The following is an 18,405-nucleotide window of genomic DNA, read 5'->3' on the forward strand; positions in this document are numbered from 1 at the left end:
ATGAGCTGATCTTTTCATGTTCTGTTACTTCTTCTACTACTAGTACGTGGTACTGGTGCCTTTTCTACCTCCTCTACTTAGGTACTATTTCCCATTCTCCTAGTGTTTCCTTTTTTTCCTCCATGGGTGATCGTGCAGCATTGGGACATTGGCTGGGCGTATTGGGCTACTCGGGACCTGCCATGTACATTGCCATCATATATAGCTGCAGCGTATGAAGGGAGTTTGCCTTATTCTAGATTGACTCTACTGTACTTACCTGATGTGCTGTACGTAGCATCTTGAGTGCCGGTGATCGGCATGCTGTGATTGGTGCGCCCATCGAAAATGGCCCACTGGTTCGAGCACATCGCATTTTGCGCTCAGGGGCACGCTCTGGTCTGTGCGGCTGCTGCGATCGAATCTCGTTGAGTTGGTCACTCCAGATGCCAGTAGTTACAGTGTGAGCATGTAGTATAATGGCTATCGAAGAACAGCTTTACTAGAAGTTAATGAGATATAGACCGAGGTATCCATCACTGTGATGGTGCATATATTGGATCAATCCCATGCGGACCACAGCCGTTAGCCTGCCTGCTACTATCAGCAATAGTTGCAATTTTAAAATTGGCCTTGCGAGTCGACTTCCTGACGCCTGCAGCCGTTAAGGGGCCGGCCTCTTGGGGGCGCCACCCTACCATACTTCCACCACAGCTGTCCACGGCGGATTCTGACCTGCCTTTTTCCTTTTTTACTATTCCTTTTTACTTTCTTTCTTTCTCTTTCTTTCTTTCTTTCTCTTTTTTTCTACTCACAATTAATTTCCCCGGCGCGATCTGATCGTCGCCGCAGCTATCCTCCCTGCTGAGACCTCCAGTGTGCTGGCAGCCCATCCATTGGTACCTGAGGTATTCGGTTTAACCCCCCAGCGGTCGGTGTGGGGGACCTGAAGATCGGTGATTTCCTTCGATCTCTCTTCTTTCTTCCTCACCAATTTTCCCGGTCCTCTCCTTTGCCTTTCCTTTCTTGCGCGTCTGTACCATATTTCTCATATTTTCTTCTAATTCTTCCCCACGGTGAGTGCACTCTGCTCGTTTCGCCCCGTCCCCACTGTTTCTCAGGGTGTTCGTCTCCACAACGCAAAAGGTCTCGCCTCGCAAGGGGGGCACGGATGCCCCAAGTCGTCGGACCTTGACGAGGACTCGACCTTGCGCAGGTGACCGGTCGTTGCGACAGCCTCCTCCTTTTCTCCAGTCTGCCCGCCTCATTGCTTTTCCCCCGGCGGGTGGTTTGGCCCCGAACACTCTGCGAGCATCCGTTTTGAACAACCCTCCTCCTAACGACGAGCGCCTAGATCGTTTCACAGCTGTCGCATACCTTCAATCGCCTTTCCCTTTCCTCCTCTCTTTCGCCTCCGGGCCCGGCGACCTGGACGGCGGCTCTGCATGCCGCGTGCCATTTACCACGCCAACATTCCTCATCGCGAGTCTCGCCCTCCCTTGCCGTGAGCGGAGCGGAACGTCAAACGTCAAACCACATTCCGCGGGGAATTGGCATACCCTCTGAGACTGTTGTCTTGATTCGAGGTCGCTCCGGATCCTTTCACACGCCGCAGCTATGCCCTGGCGGCCGCTGCCTCGCATCGCCTTTGCGGTGGCTATCTACCCGTTCCACCCGTCCTCCCCCGCGGACCTCCCCCTCGAACTCGGCGATGAATTGTACATTATTGAACAGGGAGGCTCAGATGGTGAGTGGTGTCGAGGATATCTAGTGGCGCCACCCTCGCTGCTCGCGGGGTTGACGAGTACCAAGGGTCAGACACTGGAGGCCCGCGTTTTCTCCGGAATCTTTCCGCGGAATTGTGTTGAGATTCGAGAAGTACTGGGCGACGGCGAGGGCTACAAGGCACTGCTCAATGGCGATCGCAAGAGTGTGGACCACTTGACGCTGTCTGGCCTGGACCCCGAGTACGTTCGCAACAGTGTGGCCGCCTACTCCATGGTGGATTCCCAGAATGGCGGCGAATTGTCAGATGCCGTCTTTGGGAAAAAGGGGAAACCGACGCATATCACGATCCACAAAACCGATGAGCCAGATCTGGCGAGTCCGCGATCGATGCATACATACCGCACAGGGTCGATCCCTCATACACCCGTGGCGTTTGCGCCACGCGATCCTGATGCGCCGAAGCCTGCGGCACCGGTGCCCATGCTGAAGATTGGTGACGAGACCCCGACCTCTCTGACGGAACCTTTGGTGGATGAAATCGCTTCATGCCTTCGCGAATGGCACTCCACGAACTTGCATGAACTACTCCTTGCCCAGCAGTATGACGTCCTCGAAGAAATGTCGACAATAGTCCAGGAATTGGATTTCGCGCGTCGTCAATTGTTGCATAATGTGTTGACCAGTAAAGAGAAGGAAGCGCTGCGAGACGACACTGTGTGGAAGCTGGTGAGAGCAAACAAGATGCTCAGTGGAGATGTGATTGTTCGGGATCCAGAGCAGAGAGGCCGGTTGTTGACTGGCGATGACTCCGCTATTCAACTAGCCAAGCTGCAATCCGAGATGAGCATGCTTGACAATCGGCCCGTGGTCAGCTCGGACAGTACCGCGCTGAACCATCTACTATTGGAAATCAATGCACTATCCGGCAATTCTATGGGCCCGGTGTCACTCGGAATGCAGCTCTATTCACGATCTGATGCTGGGGCATTCCACCCGCTGTCCGAGACGTATAACCTGGATATTCCGTCTCCAGATAAATTTGTTAGCTTGACCCAGAGCAACAAGTTGAAGACCTTGTTCACCGAGCTGGCAGCCACTGATATTGGTGATGGATCTGCCAATGGACGTCAACTATATCTGGTGGCCTCCGTGCGGGCATCCGAATCGCGCACCACAGCTGATAGCACACCGGCGTCGAGATCGTCCATTTCTAGAGATAGCCCCTCTTCTCCAAAGGCTGGTACAGCCGGAGGGGTTCAGCCATCAGTCAAGGGAAGTTTGCGGACACGGCGAAGCATGATGTGGGCCCCCAAAACGAGGACTGGAACCAGCCTTGACCAGCCCAACAAGCCAAATGTCCAAGGGGCCCTGCGCTCGTCCAGCAGCTCGTCCAGCGTCAAGGAAACACCGAACAATAACCAGTCATCTTCGAAGGATCCAAATGCAATCCGTACTGTTGGTGTGGGAATCTTGGAGGTATCACCGGTTCTCCGACAAGACCGTGATACTGAACAGGTGATGAACATTTGGTCTGCTCCCCGTGAGGGTGAGGAGGGCGAGGGTCACCCTGATGGCTTCGACAAGCTCCTCCGCCACCTCCTGCCCAGCCCGACTGGCCGTTATGTACGCACCGGTCCGGCTGCACGACTTCATGTCCACCTGCATCCTTTCACAAGCACGGATCCCGACGACCTTGTTCGCCAGAACCCGACGATTCTTCACGATGTTATCCAGACCAGGCGGATCGGGTTCTCAAAGGCTCCGACACGACCGAGATCTGACATCTACGTCACCCTCTCGCAGGCCGTGCTGCCACCTGACGCACTCCTCTCTCATCCTTCTGCAGGTCAAATCCCTGTGTCATTCCTTACTGGTCTTCGCAATCTCCAGCTCACCCTGGAGGTGCGCGATGCTTCTGGAGCTCGAGTCGACCGGTGTGTCTTCCCTTCGTCAGCCCCTATATCTCATACGGCTTGGCGCACAACCATTGCCGAACGTGGTTCACCTTGGAACCAGACTATTCGTTTGAAGATCCCGACTGAGCAAATTCCTGGCTCTCATATCATCATGAGCGTTGCTGATGCACCTGAATTCCCATTTGCCCTGGCTTGGATGCCACTTTGGGACCAGCAAGCCTTCATTAAAGACGGAAGTCACTCTCTTCTCCTTCACGCATATGACAAGCAGACGTCTAGCATGGAGAATGGAAAGGGTGCTTATCTGGGCCTGCCGTGGAGTGCACTGGGCAAGAATGAAGCTGCCAAGGACGAGGCAGTGACCGGTCCTTTGGCAACTCTGCGCCTTGAAACACACCTTTGCAGCACGGAATACTCGCAAGATCAAATTATTTTGAGCCTGCTCAACTGGAAGGAGCGCCCTGTGGATGAGGTTTTTGACACCCTCAAGCGCTTGCCCTTCGTTCCTGAAATCGAGATTGTGAAGCAGCTCCGTGGTGTATTCGATGCGCTTTTCGGCATCTTGGTCGAGAATGCTGGAAATGAGGAGTATGAAGATCTAATCTTCAACAACTTGGTTACTGTTCTTGGCATCGTTCATGATCGACGATTCAACCTGGGCCCCCTGGTGGACCACTACGCCGACGAGCAGTTCAACTTCCCATTCGTTACGCCGTGCCTCATCCGAAGCTATCTGCGCCTTCTCAGCGCTGCCACCGATATGCACCAGTCTCGGAATCTTCGTGCAGCCTTCAAGGTAGGTCGGCACCTGTTGAAGTTCATTATCAATGCTCGCGAGCAACAGAAGGCGAAGGAAGAGGGAATCGGTATCACCACCGTGCAATCGACCTTCAACCGGGATTTGCATACGATTTTCAAGTCCATGGAAAATCTCATGAAAAACTCCTCCCCGACACTCGTGGGCAGCAAGACCTTGATCGTTCAGCACTTCCACTCATGGCTGCCCGAACTTTCCAAGGTCCTGGGTCGGGACGAGATGATTATGATTGCCTTGAGTTTCATGGATTCATGCAAGGACGTTACTGGTATGCTTGTTCTTTACAAACTGGTGCTCATCCAGAGCTACACTCAGTTTGAGATCTTCGCATCCGGTGAGGAGCGACAGACCTTGATCTCCAGCTGTGTAGGTTGGCTTAAGCCCTATTGGGGCTCTACTGCGAGCGTTTCAGACCAGTACCGAGACCAAGTTCGTCTCAGCAGTGCAATTGTAGCCCAGTTGCTCACCCAGCCGGACGCTCAACTCTACGATTTCATGCCCAGCATCGTTGCCTCTTACTGCGCTATCTCAACAGAGGGGGTGGAAGACACTGAGTACCTTTCTCTTCTCTTCAGCAAATCCTTCCCATTCCAAGTCAAGACATCGACAACGCCGCAAAGATTTGATGAATCGTTGGTGGAGTTGTCAGCCATCATGGCTGCGATTGCCAACATTGTGACCCCCAAGACTCCCAATCTCAAGGACCTGGAGCTCTCAACCTTCATTGCCCAGGCGTTGGAGGCCCACAACTCCATTCTGGATTGCGAGGCTTATCCCGAGAACTGGTTCAGCATTCATGTCTACAACCACCGCGCAGCCGTCAAGGGCCTCGAACATCTTGCCTTGCTTATGATTGACAGGCTCCTCCCGAGTCCTGATGATGCCGACACATTCGACACTAAGCTTTGGGAGGCATTTTTTGCTACCTTGCTGAAGGTCATCTCGAGCGATGCCCTTGCCCTCGAGACATTCCCCGAGCAAAAGCGGAGAGCTGTTTGGAAGATTGCCGGCGACGTTCGTGAGCAAGGCGCCGACCTTCTGCACTCCATCTGGGAGGCAATTGGCTGGGAAACCTCGGATGAAGAGAGGGAGCGATTTGACCTAAAGAAGCTGGGTGGTTACCAAGTTCAATACGTGCCAAACCTCGTCCCGCCCATTGTCGGACTTTGCCTCAGTGTTCACGAAGGCCTTCGCCATGTCGCTGTTCACATCCTGCGCACCATGATTCTCAGCGAGTGGGATCTTAACGAGGATATTTCGATCATCGAGACGGAAATCATCTCTAGTCTGGATTCGCTATTCAAGTCTAAGCATATGAGCGAGAGCGTTAGCCAAAAGATCTTTATCACTGAGCTGTTGGATGTGTTCGAAGGTGATGCGGAGTCTGATGAAGGCTTGTTCAACGCTGTCAAGGGTCTCATTTCTACCGTTGATGAGCTACTCGATCTGCTGATTGCTTCTCAGAGCAGCACCTCGACCCAGAGTCTACATGCTCTGAAGCTCATGGAGTACATGAAGGATATGGGCCGTGAAGATATCTTCATTCGGTATGTGCATGAATTGGCCGATGCCGAAGCTGCTGCTGGCAACTTCACCGAAGCCGGTCTCGCCCTCCAATTCCACGCCGACCTCTACGAATGGGACGTCAACAGACCGCTGCTGGAGACCCTGACGCCAACTTTCCCAGCCCAGACTGCCTTCGAGCGCAAAGAGGCCTTGTACTTCTCTGTCATCCAGCATTTCGAGAACGCCATGGCATGGGCCCCCGCTTTGGCTTGCTACAAGGAGCTTGCTGCTCACTACGAAAGTACGACTATGGACTTTGCAAAACTTTCTCGGGCCCAGAGCTCCATGGCCCGGATCTACGATTTCATCGCCAAGGGTGGCAAGCAGTTCCCTCGATACTTCCGTGTCGTCTACAAGGGTCTTGGCTTTCCTGCCACTCTCCGTGACAAGGAGTTTATCTTCGAAGGCTCCCCTACTGAGCGCATGGCTTCTTTCGTGGATCGGATGCAGCGAGAGCATCCGACAGCCCAGATCGTGTCTTCCGGCGAGATCCCCGACTACGAAGGCCAATTCCTGCAAATCACCAGTGTTAGCGCTCATCGAGACGTTGCCCACCCAGTCTATCAGCGATCGAAGGTCCCGCATTCCGTGCGTGACCACTTGCTGATCTCTGAGCCGTCGCGCTTCTCCGCTACCTCGCGCCGACACACCAGCAGCTCTGATGTGCGTGAACAGTATGTCGAGAAGTTGATTTTTAGTGTGGCAGAGCCGTTCCCCAATATTCTGCGCCGCAGCGAGATTATCAATGTCCAGGAAATCGCCCTGTCGCCTCTCCAAACTGCCATTGAGCGGACTTGCCGCAAGACGCAGGAACTGCAACTATTGGAACGACGGGCTGCTTCGGGTGAGGATAACACTCTATCCAACCTCACTGAAGCTTTGGACCAGCTGCTGGAATCGAGGTCGTCGCCATCCAACTGCGTTTCGATGTATCGCGCCTTCTTGAGTGGTGCCCAAGGTACAAAGGACAAGTACCAGGACGTTGCGGAAGGAAATGAAGATGAGGAGGACGAGGTAGAGGACGAGGAGGAACCGGAGATAATGGATCCGATGGAGAACGCGCTTGCTGTTGCCCTCATCGACCACGCTTTGGCCATTAAGCACGCCTTGTCTCTCTACCAACGACCTGCCCAGCAAGCGACCCAAGCCGAGCTGTTCCGTCGTTTCGAAGACGTCTTTGAGCCCGAACTAGCGTCACTTTCTACCTCGCCTCCGGAGTACTCCTCACCCACACCCACTCAACCTGCCCGTCGATCCCCTTCCTCGTCGGAGCATCGTCGCACTCAGACTGCCCAACGGTCCGTCAGTCCCGAGCAAGAGCTCATTCGGGCGTCCCGCGGCAAGTCACACACTCGCAAGCGCTCTGAACGACAGTCGGTCAGCCATCGGATCAGCATCATCAATCCTTTCAGACGCCACGGCCATGGGGCATCCAACTCGATCTTTACCATCCAACAATCCGACAGCAAGAACCAACTGGACCAGGAAGACGGTGAAGACGACGCAGCCACCATCCACAGCCGCGCAACCAGCCACTCGCGCGGTGACAAGCGGCGCAGCTGGTTCGGCGGCGGCGACAAGATCAAGTACGGATCCTCTCCCTCTGTGGCTGATGACGGTTTGAAGAAGCGCACGTCGCGGAGCGCCTCCCGCGACACGACGGCGCAATCTCACGACGGTCGCAGTCGGGCAGGATCCCAACATCGCGGCCCAACGGCCAGCGGTGCCGCGACCAACTCAGAACGACCGGCCCCTGCGTCCAGTGGTGGTTGGTCGACTCTGCCTCCCACGCGCGATTATTCTCGCCCGGTGACTCGCGATAGTGCCCATACGGGACGCGACATGACGGTCGGCACCAACGGGACCCCGCGGGGGTCATACACAGCCACAGCCAACAACACCACTGCTAATGCCAATGCCGCGAACCACGGGGTGCGCGACTCGGTGTTCCGACGCTTCAGTTTGCTCAAGGGTGTTGGGCGGAAGAACAGCCGGATGGATTTCAAAGCCAATGGTGCGCTGCCGGAGGAGTAGCGTCGGACTCCTGGATACCCTGGATACCTGTGATATACCCCTTTTCATTCCTTTGACCCTTTCACCTTGACCTTGCCTCTTTCATGTTTCATGTTCCCTCCTTTCTCTTCTTGATGTGATTTACTACCTGATGTACTCTTTTCCCTCTTACACCTTTTATTGGAGCTTCGACTGTGATTTACAGACTGGGATTTGGTGTTATGCGATAGATACCAATTGACTTGTCCTTCTCAACTTCACATAGCGTAGCTCTCATTTAGTAATGTCGTAGATTGCAGTATACGATGTAGGACATACTACGGCGTGATGACATGGCACAGCAATGTTTAGACCTACACCAGCGTGGCCAGACTGCATGCTCTTAAATACACATTACTACTAGTATCAAGTCGCGAAGTACAGAGTGCTGGTTCAATCGGTGTGGCAGTGCACTACTTGGCTTTCTTGGCTGTGCCGCCCGCGAATCACATGGCCTGGCGATGCTGCAAGCGGGGCTTTTGCTGGGGAGATCGTCCAAGCTCCTCCAAGCTCCGTCACCACATCTTTTCAAGTGTTACTAGCGTCTGTCCTCATTCCGACTCACCTGCCTTCCATCCACTCAGGGACCCCCTAGTGGCCAGACCCACCATCCTCATCTCATCGAGGCTGTGCTCGTCTCAGATTCCCTTTCGGCGTGGTCCTTGCGCTCGCCGCACCAAGGATCTCCCTCCGGTTACGTCGTGTCAACCACGGATCCTGTGGCTGGAAACCTCACACCCCCCCGCTCTTCGATCTACCAGAGCTTGGCTAAAAAGCCAAAGAGAGAAAAGGGAAAAAATGTGTATGTTAGAGAGCTAATTTCCCCTTTCTCTGCTCCCTCCGCTCGCTTCCGCCGTCACCTTCAATGCTCGCGTGGTTGCGTCGCTGGTTCCGGACATCCCCTCGCCTCGCCGCGAACTGACACTGCCCCAGCGTCCGTTCCTTTTCGCTCCCAGTTTCGAAGCTACACCTTTGGTCCGGGCAATCGCAAGATGTCCGGCAATGGCTCTCTGACGCCTGGCGAGCATACCGCTCTGCTGGGCAACTCGTCTACCCTGTACTCCTCGCATGCTCACATTGACCACCGTGGTCATCACCACCACCCCAATGACACCCGGGTGTGGGTGCGCTGGCCGATGCACGTCGTGCGTCTGACATGGTTGACCCTTGTCCGCGACTATGTGAACCTGTTGCTTGTGTTCGTTCCTTTGGGCATCGTCGCCGGCGCTTTGAAGTGGGATTCCTCGGCGATCTTCGTGCTGAACTTCCTGGCCATCATCCCGCTGGCGTCATTGCTGAGCTTTGCTACGGAGGAATTGGCTGGAACGATGGGCCAGGCCTTGGGTGGACTGATGAATGCCACTTTTGGCAATGCTGTCGAATTGATTGTAAGAATTGAATCCGGATGCTTGCCATTCTCTGAAAAACGCCCACCAAATTCTAACCTAACACTCGATGGATGTAGGTCAGTATCATCGCGTTGAAGGATAACCAGATCCGGGTCGTTCAGGCGAGTATGCTGGGTAGCATCCTCTCCAACATCCTGCTCGTCCTGGGCTGCTGCTTCTTCGTCGGCGGTCTCCGCTTCTCCGAGCAGAGCTTCAACAGCACCGTCGCATCGACCATGTCCTCCCTGATGGCCGTCGCCTCCGCCTCGCTGATCATCCCGGCTACCCTGTACGCAGCTCTGTCCTCGTCCCCCAAGAACGCCCAGGACAACATCCTCATCCTGTCCCACGGTACCTCGGTTATCCTACTCCTCCTTTACGTCATGTACCTGTACTTCCAGCTCCGCTCCCATGCCCAGCTGTTTGAAGAGAGCAATGGTAGCGACACCGAGGTTGCCGGCGCTGATGAGGACGAGGAGGATGAGCGCCTACTGAACCCGTGGGCCGCTACCGTCGCGCTCATCGTCGTGACTATCCTCGTCTCCATGTGCGCCGATTACCTAGTTGGCAGCATTGACGACATCGTGCAGAAGACCGGCATGAGCAAGACCTTCATCGGTCTGGTGCTGATTCCCATCGTCGGCAACGCCGCTGAGCATGTCACCGCTGTCGTGGTCGCCTACAAGGATAAGATGGACCTGGCCATTGGCGTTGCCATTGGCAGCAGCCTGCAGATCGCCCTCTTCGTTACCCCCTTCCTTGTCATCCTGGGCTGGATCATGGGTGTCGAGATGACTCTCCACTTCCAGACCTTCGAGACCGTGGCATTCTTCATCTCCGGTCTCGTCGTCACCCTCCTGATCCAGGATGGCAAGTCCAACTACCTGGAGGGCGGTATGTGTCTCGGCATGTACATCATCCTCGCCCTTGCCTTCTACGTCTACCCTGATGACGCGGGTGACGGCATGGGCATGCTGAGCAACATGCTCAATTAAACGCCGCAATTCGAAAGGTGGATGGTGTACATAGCAAAACTGTATGTGTTGATCTCCGTTGGTTCATCTGCGTGTCATGAGTCTGCTTTTAGTCGCCCTGTCGGGCTTTTCTTTGTTGCGATAGCGCTGGTCGGCTTTGTGTCTTTTTCTGGGCGCACTGTCCCTGTTTTGAGTAAATCTTCTATGTTCATATTCGAAAATGAATGAACTTGATATCACTTTTGTTCCTGGAGTAACTCACGCTGTTGACTCATTTTTCTTTCTATATTCAAAAAATCTATGGTCTATATACATAATTTTTTTGGAGAGAACTTGAATGGAAAGACCCCAGCAACTGGAGTAAGGAAGTCTCCATTGGGTCTGCCTTTCCATGTCTTGTCTATCCATCGCTAGTCAAGCAGCACTAAATTTTATGGCTGCGAATTGTCAAGCCCAGGAAGGACCCAGACAGCGAAAGGACGAGGGACATCACTAAACACGCAATGAGGAATCTGATCGGAATGGTTGGTATAGACAAACTTACAGTATGTATACCGGAGCCCAGCCACATAGCTCCTCACGACTATTTGTCGAGCCTCGCCCGCAAGCCCCGTGATGTAGTGAAAGTTTGCCAAAGAGTGACGAATAATCTAACCATGTCAGCCATAATTGAACAGTGAGGACGCGAGACATGACTTACCTCCTCTGCATTCGAAACACCAAGATCCCTCCGCATATACCGCTCAAACGCAGCCATCAAAATCGAGTTGGACGCCGTAATACCCACAGTCATGGCAATGCTAAACACAAGCATATATCCACCCGTCGCCATGATAGCCTCCTCAGAATTCAAAAAAACCGACATAGCAACGAAAGACGCCGCAGCCGCAAATGCAGTGCCCATGCCACTGGGAACAATAAACAGCGACTCCCAAACGGACGTCTCTGCATCCCAACGCAAAAAGAGCAACAAGTACGACACAGACGCAACAAGCCCAGCCATAAAAAGCACAGGTTTATACTGACCCGTCCGTCGAATGAACCACCCAGCAATCAACCCGCCGACTGCATTACCCACAACAGACGGAGTGAGATGCGCCCCCGCAACGGTCGTCGAGACGCCCGCGGTAACCTGGAAATAGAGCGGGACCGTGAACATCATGCTTGACTGTGCTGCTATCTGCAGGACGCTGATGAGGTAGCATGTCGAGACGTTCGGGAGGCGGAGGATTCGTAGGTCGAAGATTGGTTCGGGGGCGACGTAGGTCTCGTAGTAGGCAAATGTCGCGAGGAATGAGAGGCCTGAAACTGCGAGCATGAGAGCGTATTGTGAGGTCCAGGGGAAGGCTTTGCCGCCCCGGTCGATTAGGATGGTGAATGATATCACGCTGCTGGCGAAGAGGACTGCGCCGGGGATGTCTACTCGGCATATGGAGGGTTTTGAGTCGGTGGTTGGGGTGGTTGAGCTTTGTTCGAGGTGTAGGAAGATCACCACGAGGATTGCGGCGATGCCGAGGAGCGGGGCTTGAGAGAGGAAGACCCTGGTTGAAGAGAAAGAGTTAGGTTGGAGCCAGGATGAGGAATGGGCTTGTCGTACCAGCGCCAGCCGATGGTATCTGTCAGCCACCCACCGATGGGACCGCCGACGCTTCGACCTAGAGTCATGGAGATATTGACGACTGCTCGCCAGCTGGCGACATCTCTTTTGGGAACGACATCTTGAATGAATGTGAGAGGTGTTCGTTGGGATGGACAGGTAGATGCATACCTAAGATGATGATTGAGCCCATGGACATTATACCCGCGCCGCCCATGCCGCTAACAACGCGTCCAACGATGACAATCGACATCGAGGGTGCAACGCCGCTGTATTTCCAGCATCATTAGAGATCCGGAATCAAGTCTGAATTTGATATCTGCACAACATACCAGATAGCGCATCCAAACCCGAGAAGAACGTATGCCAAGAGGAGGATCGGCTTGCGGCCATAGATGATGCCGAGCTTTGCGTACTGATCAAATTGGTCAGAAAATGAATGAGAAAAACATAATTCCGGAGTTACGCACTATCAACTGCACAGCTCCATTCCCCAGCGCAAAAGCCGTGGCTAGCCAGCTCGCATCTTGTAATTTGTTAAAGCCAGATGAAATCGGGCCTGCGGCGGCCATCACGATTGTCGAGTCGGCATTGGAAATGAATTCACCTGAAGAAGTTAGTAAGAAAGAAAAGAAAAAAACGAGAGATTGAGGCTTCTATCTCACCAAGTAGGAGAACCACAATAATGCTGGCGACGCTGCCGAGAAACGGTCCACATGTAGAAGTTGTACTGGGACTGATTAACTCTTCTCGATCCGTTGAGTCATATATCTGTGTCTCTGAGTCTACAGCAGTCTTGGTGTTAAATGTTGAGTATGACCGGTCGCAGCTTTCTCCAATTTGTCGATCTGAATTTAGCAGCGCAGTCTCGTCTGGGTTGGAATCTAGTGACATCTTTTGCGATAGTAGATTTTTGCGACGGGCTATCACATAAACAACCGGCGATAAATGGGAAAAATCGAACCAATTGGTGATTGGAGACTGAAAGATCGGATGATTCAGAGAGACAACACGAGACGAAAGAGAAAGACCGAGACGAAATTCTCGACAAATGTAAGGATTTTTCGACTGGGGCCATTTCCAAGACCTCGTCCCTCGTGCATCGTCTAGTCTACATCATGGCCTCGCCTAGAGAAGCCCTTCGAGAGAAGACCGATGAAAAACCTGTCAGATCGGCACTTATGCATGTAAAACAATAGAGATATGGATGGTGCAATTTTAGGGGCCTTTTTCTCATGATAGTGGATCAGTCCTATGAGCGCCCCTTAATTCCATGCGAAGGTTCAAGTTGTCAGACGCAGTCCGTGGTAATGTTGTTTTCTCTGTTCAGTTTGAATAAGATAATCTATTAAATTTATTGGAATATCTGACGCCTTCGATTTTTGATTGTATTGTCGCAGATCCTTCAGTCTCCATGGACTGCAAACATTTCTATAAATCTGTTAGACCCTGTGCACGGACAGTATACGGTAAATCTCCGGCTCTTCCCTGGGTTAATGCCGTGAACGAAGTGGGTTCTCGATCCGCCAAGATCCGCCCTACAGCTCGCGACATTCCGACAAGTGATAACGTGCTTTTAGACAAACGTCTTGATCAAGACCTCGACAGATCAGCCATTCGACATGGAATGATTCAACCGATCAAGAGCCGCGGAAGCCGAGAGACATTCCATTTCTATAGCACCGACCCTGAATTCTCTGAACTTAGTGTGTTCAAGGAAATTGGTGCAGCACCAATCACCTCATCTATTTTTTTTTCAAATGTCATTATTCTTCTTCAAGAGAGTTATCCCGCCATATTTGAATATAAAGTACGTTGAGTAGAAGTGTAAAAGATAACTGTGGCCTTCATACCCCGCCCGAATCAGTGGTCATCGGGTGCCACAGTCCGACCTTATCCAGGGTTAAGATGGGCGGAATATCATTTCTGGGCAAAACAACCATTGTTCTCAGCCTTGTGCAAGCAGAACGCGCGACAGTGTATGATGAACAACAGCAGCAAGTTCTGGTGACCGACATTCCGAACAATCTTCAGAATGACCGATCTAACATCATTTTCATTCTGACGGACCAAGACTTGATGCTAGACTGGGTTTCGTACATGCCTCAATTGAACAAGCATCAGGCGCAACAGGGAACATTCCACCGCAACCACTTCGTCACGAAGTTATGAGGGACATTATACCACGGATATCCTAAAATCGAAGGCCTGGAATTCCTCGATTCGGCGATTCGGTAATCGGCAAAGACGCGCCTTCCCTCCTCACCATTACACCCATTGCGCCGCACTCGAATCTAGCCCGATTATTCCTCGCACGAGTTCGAACCATATTAAGGCGACAGCGCCGATTTCTGTGGAAAGACACAAGCATCTTTTTGAGGACGTGAAGATTCCGCGGAATCCGAACTTCAAACCCGACGATGTATGTCCCCCGGAGGCTTATAGGGCAAAGTGACATATGTATAACGCAAGCACCGAAAGCCGAGCGGCGTAAACTAGATCAAGCGCCTGCCAAAACTGGACCAGAGCAACATCGAATATAATGACCACTTCTACCGCTCAAGACTGCGAGCGCTCGAGCCCGTGGATGAGCTCATCGGCGAGATTATTGAAGTCCTAAAAGACAATAATCTCCTGGAAAACACGTATACATATCATCTTCGCCTCGGACAATGGATATCACATCGGACAACACTGTCTTCAACCAGGGAAGGAATGTGGCTTTGAAAAGGACATCCGTGTTCCATTTATAATTCGCGGTCCTGGGATCTTGCCGAACTATGAAGATTTGGCTGTTTCGACTCATGTCGATATTGCGCCGACTATATTTGATATCGCTGGTCCGCCGCTTCGGTCTGATTTTGATGGCACGCCTATGCCGTTGAAGCAGGAGTTGAATTCGAGTGAAGAGCCCCTGCACGAGCATGTTACTGTTGAATTCTGGGGACTTGCGGTCCTGGAAGGAACATACAACACCCTAGGTAAGTATCCTTCGCTGTGTCCAGCTCCTGTTGGTATGAAATTAATTTGCTTTCATGTCAGGCTCCGACAACCCGCAAACCTATCACGAATAACACGTACAAGGCGGCTCGCATCTATAGTAGTGAATATGACCTTTACTACTCTGCCTGGTGCAGTAACAAGCATCAGCTTTATAACCTCAACGTACGTGATGTCCAAGTTGAGATTTGAATATTCTCTAGATGAAACTTGGCTAATTGTGAACGATCTGTAGTCTTACCCTTATGAGATGAACAACTTGTGTGATGCTTCCGGGTATGCGAACGAAGGAGAGAAAGACGGTCGAGAGCTTCTCGGTGTTCCTCTCGTAAAGCTTATCAACCTCCTGGACGCCCTGCTTCTCGTTCTCAAGTCCTGCCAGGGACGGGCTTGCATTCGTTTCCATGGGACCTGCTTCATCCTGATGGTGACGTCCATACCCTGGTGGACGCGCTGGACGAGAGATACGACGAGTTCTATCATGTACAATCCAAGGTATCTTTCAGTCGTGAGTTTGGGTATCTTCTCGATGCAGAAGAACCTCAAACCGGCCTGGCCTACAGGAATGGGCTCGAGTGGCATCACTGGGTCTGAAGAGACTCGGAATCAGATTAAAAAGAGCAAAGAACTATCACAAAAGTCGTTTTCTACCCAGCGTAGGTCCATTGTGTCTTTTCGGGTTGAGCTGGCTGTATCTTGTGTGGTGGTACTACTCCTCATGTCATCCCCACATTTCCAGCTGAGACATTCCCGACAAACTCCCCAACTCCAACTACACCTTGCCTATCAGCAGCCCTCCCCTCATCGGCTGTCTGAAATTTGGCCGACTGCGACGCTCTGCTTCAAGCGGGGAACGAGAGTTCATTACCTAAACGGCGCGCTCGGCAATCCCGCGGAACATTAAAAGTATCCGTCTCCACCAAAGCAACCACTCCGAGAACGAACATTTGAAATCCGCACTCACCTGGGGAATGTCCCATCTACTCCGGATTCCCTGACTGACCAGAATCTCGATCAGAACCATGGTCACCTCCGTTGCCTCTCTGGCCGCTCTGCTCGTCGTGACCGTGCTTATCTACAAGGGCCTCATTTATCCGGCCGTTATCTCGCCGCTGGCGAAGATCCCCAATGCGCACTGGAGTGTCCCCATCTCCCCCGCTTGGATGTTATGGAGGCGATTCCGGATGCAAAATAATCGCACGATCCAGGCGGCGCATGAGAAGTACGGTCCGATTGTGAGGCTGGGACCGTCGGAGATCTCGGTGAACTGTGTGGATGGAGGTATCAAGTCTGTCTATACCGGTGGATTCGAGAAGCATGAGTGGTATCCGCGGGTATTTGGGTCTCTTGGGTACGTTCTGCCCTTTATCTAAAAAGAGTATCGCGGAGGAGACACGGATTGATGGATTCAATAGGACCGTTAGCATGTTTACTATGATCGGGGCTAAGCCGCACTCCACACGTAAGAGGATGCTCTCCAACATCTACTCCAAGTCCACCTTGCAGACCTCACCTCACCTCCGCGTGGTGTCCAACGCAGTCATCTATGATCGTCTCCTTCCGATCCTGCAGGAGACCGTAGACTCCAACAAACCAATCGACGTTCACGATCTCAACCAAGGCCTGACAATGGACTTCGTCTCGTGCTATCTCTTCGGCCTGCAGAACGGCACAAACCACCTACGAGACCATGCATTCCGCAAACACTGGCTCCACATGTACCTCTGCCGCAAGCCATTCGAGTTCTACCACCAAGAGACGCCAAATCTGATTCGTTGGATGAAATGCATGGGTCTGCGCCTGATTCCAAAGTACTGCGACGTCGCCAACGACATGCTCGATGCGTGGGCGTTGGATCTGTGCGGGAAGGCTGCCCAGTCACTGGCTTCGACGGATCCCTCAGTCGAGCCTATTGTGTACAAGCAGCTTAAGCAGAGCTTGGACAAGCAGGCAGCGAAGGAAGGTGGCCCGAAGACTGACCCTGTGGAGCAGCAGAATGATATCGCGTGCGAGATGTACGATCAACTCACAGCGGGCTTTGAGACCAGCGCTGTCGGGTTGACTTACTTGCTCTGGGAACTGTCCAAGCACCCGGAAATACAAGAGAAGCTGCACGAGGAACTGATGTCCTTGGATCCTCCGATCCAGTTTCCAAAATCTGCAGAGCTGCCCTCAGCGAAGGCGATCGATGGCCTGCCATTGCTAGAAGCTATCGTTACCGAGACGCTGAGACTCCATGCGCCGATCCCAGGTATTCAACCTCGCGTCACGCCATCTCCGTCGTGCTCTCTTGGAGGGTATGATAATATCCCCGCCAATACGCGAGTCAATGCGCAGGCTTATTCGCTCCATCGGAACCCAGAGGTGTTCCCGGATCCTGAAACTTGGCAGCCGAAGCGATGGTTGAAGGAAGAGAACTCGGTCGCCGATCTTGAAGAGCGGAGACGGTGGTTCTGGGCGTTCGGGAGTGGTGGGCGGATGTGTGTCGGAAGTAACCTGGCACTGCAAGGTCAGCTTGAATCGTGTTATTTGATGAAAAAACTGGTATTGATTGTTCCTCCAGAGACGAAGCTTGTCACAGCAGCGATATATTCCAATTTCCGCACCATGGTGGTCAACGATGATGACATCGAAGAGATTGATGCTTATACGGTCCACCCGCGAGCAGGGAAGTTGATGCTGAAGTTTCTCTTCGTTTAGAAAATAAACCCATGATGTCGGAGAGCCCAAGATTCAGTTGAAAATAGTTATACAATCAATTCTTTTCAAGACGATGTCGTTGCCGTAGCCGTAGTCGACATAGGTATATACTGTACAAATGTGCCGCAAATAATTACCCAAACTCCAGAATGAACGATGGTGGCGGGGCTCGCAGATCACTCTCAAGATGCTCGTAGTCCCGAATTTTGTCCATGAAAATCGAAAGGCAGTTTAGCCCAGGACACCGTCCTTCTTCCGGGGGCCCACGACCTTGGGATACATTCTCATCAGGTGGTAGTTGACGGTGTTCTTCTTCTTTTCTTGCGGTTTCTAGAGGGAGAGCGGACTGTTAGAAAATTGCTTGGAATGAGAATGAGTGCAAGATATTTCGGCAACATACCGGTGCGTCCATGCACTTGCGCAATTGTGCCTCGAGGGCAGCACAGCCTTCGGCGTTGTAGCCTTGAGAAGCCCAGCAGTCTGCAAACGGATCCATTAGCAATTGATCGGTGGGCCACCAAGGTCCAATCAAACATACTCAGCATAGACGACATGACAGTGACGCAGGGGTTCTGCTCATTCTGGTTGGGCCGGCGAACGCGGAGGTGGTTGATGGTGTTCAGGCGAAGCGGGTTCAGCCGAGTCGAAATGTTGCCTTTGGGAGCCATGGCAACGGTAGAAATTCAAT

The 18,405-nt window shown here is 52.6% G+C and overlaps 6 protein-coding genes across 6 annotated transcripts; 4 read left to right on the plus strand and 2 right to left on the minus strand.

Annotated features, from left to right (window-relative positions):
* Positions 1-1,596: 1,596 nt before the first annotated feature.
* N7532_010722 (guanine nucleotide exchange factor DCK1) lies at positions 1,597-8,040 on the plus strand (the record flags this gene model as incomplete). The annotated part of the gene is made up of 1 exon (XM_056623213.1): positions 1,597-8,040. The coding sequence occupies one exon, from the start codon at positions 1,597-1,599 to the stop codon at positions 8,038-8,040; it is 6,444 nt and encodes a 2,147-aa protein (XP_056470629.1).
* Positions 8,041-9,050: 1,010 nt separating this feature from the next.
* Positions 9,051-10,441, plus strand: N7532_010723 (calcium/proton exchanger; the record flags this gene model as incomplete). Its single annotated transcript, XM_056623214.1, has 2 exons — positions 9,051-9,446; positions 9,524-10,441. 2 exons carry the CDS (start codon positions 9,051-9,053, stop codon positions 10,439-10,441), a joined length of 1,314 nt encoding a protein of 437 aa, XP_056470630.1.
* A 403-nt stretch (positions 10,442-10,844) lies between these two features.
* Positions 10,845-12,911, minus strand: N7532_010724 (uncharacterized protein; the record flags this gene model as incomplete). Its single annotated transcript, XM_056623215.1, has 8 exons — positions 10,845-10,912; positions 10,965-11,070; positions 11,121-11,961; positions 12,018-12,138; positions 12,189-12,286; positions 12,350-12,432; positions 12,488-12,624; positions 12,683-12,911. 8 exons carry the CDS (start codon positions 12,909-12,911, stop codon positions 10,845-10,847), a joined length of 1,683 nt encoding a protein of 560 aa, XP_056470631.1.
* A 1,014-nt stretch (positions 12,912-13,925) lies between these two features.
* Positions 13,926-14,189, plus strand: N7532_010725 (uncharacterized protein; the record flags this gene model as incomplete). The annotated part of the gene is made up of 1 exon (XM_056623216.1): positions 13,926-14,189. One exon carries the CDS (start codon positions 13,926-13,928, stop codon positions 14,187-14,189), a length of 264 nt encoding a protein of 87 aa, XP_056470632.1.
* A 1,835-nt stretch (positions 14,190-16,024) lies between these two features.
* N7532_010726 (cytochrome P450) lies at positions 16,025-17,717 on the plus strand (the record flags this gene model as incomplete). The annotated part of the gene is made up of 2 exons (XM_056623217.1): positions 16,025-16,368; positions 16,433-17,717. Coding segments are annotated over 2 exons (1,629 nt in total), but the record flags the coding sequence as incomplete, so codon positions are not given.
* Positions 17,718-17,948: 231 nt separating this feature from the next.
* Positions 17,949-18,385, minus strand: N7532_010727 (mitochondrial 37S ribosomal protein mS37; the record flags this gene model as incomplete). The annotated part of the gene is made up of 3 exons (XM_056623218.1): positions 17,949-18,047; positions 18,118-18,197; positions 18,256-18,385. The coding sequence occupies 3 exons, from the start codon at positions 18,383-18,385 to the stop codon at positions 17,949-17,951; spliced, it is 309 nt and encodes a 102-aa protein (XP_056470634.1).
* Between the last annotated feature and the right edge of the window lie 20 nt (positions 18,386-18,405).

The sequence above is a fragment of the Penicillium argentinense genome (assembly GCF_028826775.1).
Source record: "Penicillium argentinense strain IBT 30761 chromosome Unknown utg000010l_segment0_segment0, whole genome shotgun sequence".
NCBI lineage: Eukaryota > Fungi > Ascomycota > Eurotiomycetes > Eurotiales > Aspergillaceae > Penicillium > Penicillium argentinense.